Genomic DNA, 4388 nt, shown 5'->3' on the forward strand with positions numbered 1-4388 from the left:
ATCAAACATTTCTGTAACACAGCATGCTTGTTCTGGTGTATTAATTAATGAAAATGTAACAATATAAGAGCATGACACAACTGCCGCTGCTGTTTTACAAGAATTCGCACAGTGTCAAAATATTATCCAATCCGGTGTAAGGGAAATAACTCTTACATTGGTAAAGTCGCACTGAGAAACATTTGTGAGAATTTGTATATTCAATGACAGTAAATAAAGTCACTACATATATTAATAGTTATTATTAATATGAATAAAAAATCAATAAAAATAAAAGTACAATGTCTCTTTTCTCTATGCATTTTTTCCCACTACTGTTAATTATCCTTCATTTCACAAGCACAAAATTTACCTATTCTTTATTATCCATTCACCGATTGCCATTATGCACGTAAATGCTCATGTCACATCATCGGAGGATGCTAATTAATGAAAATTACAACAATGCGTCGCACTTAAAAAAGATGAAAAAAGGAGAGGGAGAATTTTTTTAAGGCATCATTTAAGAGGCGATTGATTTTGGAAATTCCAAAGGCAACTTCATCACATGACCTGATTTTCAATTGGCAGAATACAGAACACATGTCTGAGGTATTATAGTAGATATAGATGCTCAACGTGTTACTGAAGCAATTAAATTTAAAGTGGTGAGCGGCTTTAATGTCACACTGACATAATTCTAGTTTCATGTTGCATTCAAAGATTGATCATTTAAACAAAATTGCTGAAGGCGATATCTTGGATTTTAACATTTCAAGACTATTACCGAATTTTCGCAGGAAGAACTTTCTCATATTGCAATGATCGGTTCTATTTTTTTCACGTTAAATACTGTACTAATAAATATGTAAAACAACAAACTCACTTTCAAGGTTGTCTGTTAAACACAGAAGATGAAGATAAGATCAAAAGTTACCTCTAGGTACATTTACTGTTTATATGACTCGATCAGATAAGAGGAAAAGATCAAACTGTTATAGAACTAATGAGGATAGTATGATGGCTGATGCCAAGATCTCTCTAGGATCTCTTGTTATATTTGCACCTGTGGGCCTTTATTGTAATATTATCGTGTATACATATATATATATATCTGCAGGGGTTCGCAGTTCTATGTGGAGGCGTAATGTAGACTATGCTAACACAGAGTTCCAATCTTTTCTATCAAAGTCTACAGTGAGGGTTCTACAAGAATGCATTTGGTTTTGTACTCTCACACAGCATTGCCTGTTTGCAACATTCTGCAGCTCAACACAAGAATGTAAGCTTTACTCTTTTCTGGAAGGACAAGTACCAGTAGCTAACACGTCATTCTGGAAAGGTAATATGACGTAGTATTTGTAAATTAAGAATAATGTACATGTAGTGATATCAAGTTTTCAGTTACAAAATATTGAATATAATTAACTCATATAGTGTAGGTACAAAATTAGATCTGCTCGAATCAAAATATTTCAATGATAATTCACGCAAATTTAAATTATGGATCAATATTTGATATTTTGTATCACATGCTACTAAATAATAGGGGAAATATGTCATTTAAACAATTAATTGAGATGTAATTCGTTAGTCTCTACTCTCTATTGATGGGCGGATTGGGCGAATGGTTAAAACTCAGGGCTTCCACGCAGGCGGCCGGGGTTCGATCCTCGAAGTGGTCGTAGGCATGGATATTCAGAGAAGTGTTTTTCGCCGGCCCATGCGTATAAATTGGTCTGGGGTGGATGTTGCGGTATCTGTACTGTAGCATTCACGGAACTACGGTCCCACTACAAACAGAATCACATTACATCTCCAGCACACACGCAGGCATACACATATAAGAATATATTAGCAAGGTGGCATAGGACTAATTGTTAACGCCTTATAAGGCAGCTACTGCGAATTCCTCAAAATTGTATTGATTTACGTATATGGTAATTGTATTGATTATATATCGTTGTACTTTAAAGCGCTTTAGAGTGGCTTATGATAGCTAGATAGGGCGCTATATCAAATGTTGTATATTATTATTTACAGCTTCTCAGCAATGTGTTGAAACGGAGGACGGTGAAGAACTTGGATTCTTTTATATGCATGTGCCGTTTCATCAAGCTAATAGGACATGTGTGAGCTTCAAAGGACATCTTGCTATACTGGACAGCATTGAAAAGCTGGAAGAATTCAGATTGATCTTGAATCAGAAGTCAGGTAATTATTCATTAAATCAAGAGAATAATGAAGTTTTTTATTGTTAATGTATACCGAAAATTTTCGCCGCAGTTTAACGTTCGTCTTTTTCGCCCTTCGTAATGAGGACGAGTTTACATAACCACGACATTGAAAATAATCACACAACATACCTATATGTAGTAATAAAGGGAGAAAATAACACTGGGTGAAAATGAATTATTCCAGTGAATGGCGAACTTTTGACTTGGCGAAAGTGTCCCGGTATACGGTATCATTCTGCATAATGGATATTTCATATTATGTCTACAAAACATGTCGGCTTGTCGTGTTACTGCATCATGAGCTTACCTAGAGAAGGGGGATCTAGTTTTGGATTACAAAAGGAAATGGGCACGACGGTATAAAATATTTGAGAAAAAACATTCAAAACAGTACTCCTGGAACAAAATTCCATATTTGTCATCTCAATATAATTTTCAACATAGAAGAAAAAGACTTTATGGAGCCAGTAAAGTAAATAATAAACGAATGAACAGATTAAAATCACTTTTTTCAATTTGTATTTCATTGAGGTAGCACTTTAAAGTCGACATCAGATCATCACTGTCGGAAGGCGACAATACACCAGTATATTGCCTACATCACACACACACACACATAACAAATACAAAGTATATGGTCCGGTGAGTTAACAATGTGAAAACATTTTTTTCAATTGAGAATTGAAAAACAACAGAGTACTGAAGTGTCAGTTAAACCATTATACGCTCTCAGAATCAATAAAATTAGAGCAAAATATGAACACGAAGGATATATTCATATGGAAAATCTTCACGAAGTAACATGATAATAAGACGAAACAAAGAAACGTTTGTCTGTGCCATCAAACCATGTCTTCCATTTAGTTATCAATGACACTAAATGAAAATCAAAGTATACAAAAAGGAAATTTAAAGTCTACAGGGTTACAAACAAACATGTGTGTAGAAACAAAGCGAAAAAGGCAAAATTGCGTATATAATCCTTTTTCAATTTTAAAATGTTAATCTTCTCGTTAAAGTTGCTTTATAAAATCCACGCTTTTGTTTCAAAAAATCTTTCTGTTTGTATGTGTTGACAAATATTGTGTTTATCCATTTTTCTGATTTCTAGGGAAGAGGAACAACATTGTTCTAAATTTTCAGTTATCGTCCATTTCACTATCTACGTAAATTTTAAATACATAGAAATCTTGAACTCTGGGCTCAGGATACACTTTCTTCATTTTTCCTGAACTAGATTATTACAAAATGAAAACTATATCAAAGTTTATCACTTTATTTTGATGTAATGTATAATGAAAACTATCTTTACAATTTGAACTTATTTTAATCAAAACAGATTCATTTAAGCACTGTTTTTGTAGTCACTTTGGACATGAAATTGACATGCTTCATCCTCTGCTAAAGAGTAAAATTTATCATTTCCAACGCATTTAGAATCACAGTCTGAGAAACACTGGTGGATTGGTGGAGTAAACACAATCAGTGGATGGGAATGGATGAACGGACAACCTATGAACACTTCGAGAAGCTTCTGGGCCGGCATTAATCCTTCTGGTAATGGAGAATGTGTTCGGTACGGTTTACTAAACAAATTCGATGATGTTCATTGTAAAGCCCTATGCCCATTCGTTTGTGTGATCGACCAAACAAACTGTTTTGGATAATGTTTTAAGAGCGAAATTTGAACATAAGCGTTCAATCATCACGAACTAAATTGTAGACAAATATTCGACGAAATTGTAGCTTTAAGAAAACATCAGATTTCAAACTGTACATTATTTATTGGCCATGATGGGGTAATGTGACGTCTTGCTTTATCATTCAATTGTCAAATGATGCTGATTTCGACTTCTCAATAAACTTGACTATCAAATTTGTTTTGTTTTTGTCTTGGTTGAACGTTATCGCAACAGCCAGTGTCATATGAGGATGTGTACCTAGAGAGACGCCGCCGAAAGAATGAAGACGGGATTAAAGAATACGAAAAATATCCCAAAAACATCAATACGGATAGCACATCTATTTCGGTCTCTTTCCCAAAGTGTTAAAAACCTTTAAACACTTTCTTCGGAATAACAAAATTACCCAGGGTGACGATATTTGGCCAGCAGGTACCTGGGATTTAGTTCTACTAATATTCCTCAAATTTAATAAAGGTTACAGGTGTCA

The 4388-nt window shown here is 34.3% G+C and overlaps 1 protein-coding gene across 1 annotated transcript; it reads left to right on the plus strand.

Moving 5' to 3' along the window:
* Nucleotides 1-1110: 1110 nt before the first annotated feature.
* LOC110451277 (hepatic lectin-like) lies at nucleotides 1111-4079 on the plus strand. Its single transcript, XM_021499196.1, has 3 exons — nucleotides 1111-1321; nucleotides 2023-2193; nucleotides 3654-4079. The coding sequence occupies exons 1-3, from the start codon at nucleotides 1114-1116 to the stop codon at nucleotides 3881-3883; spliced, it is 609 nt and encodes a 202-aa protein (XP_021354871.1). The 5' UTR covers nucleotides 1111-1113; the 3' UTR covers nucleotides 3884-4079.
* The last annotated feature ends 309 nt before the right edge of the window (nucleotides 4080-4388 follow it).

Source organism: Mizuhopecten yessoensis, unplaced genomic scaffold (genome assembly GCF_002113885.1).
Source record: "Mizuhopecten yessoensis strain PY_sf001 unplaced genomic scaffold, ASM211388v2 scaffold5913, whole genome shotgun sequence".
Classification (NCBI taxonomy): domain Eukaryota; kingdom Metazoa; phylum Mollusca; class Bivalvia; order Pectinida; family Pectinidae; genus Mizuhopecten; species Mizuhopecten yessoensis.

Coding starts and splice junctions, on each gene's coding strand:
- LOC110451277 (XM_021499196.1), top strand. CDS start 1,114: ATGTGGAGGCGTAATGTAGACTATGCTAACACAGAGTTCCAATCTTTT. Junction 1,322..2,022: donor TAACACGTCATTCTGGAAAG/GTAATATGACGT, acceptor TATTATTTACAG/CTTCTCAGCAATGTGTTGAA. Junction 2,194..3,653: donor GATCTTGAATCAGAAGTCAG/GTAATTATTCAT, acceptor CAACGCATTTAG/AATCACAGTCTGAGAAACAC.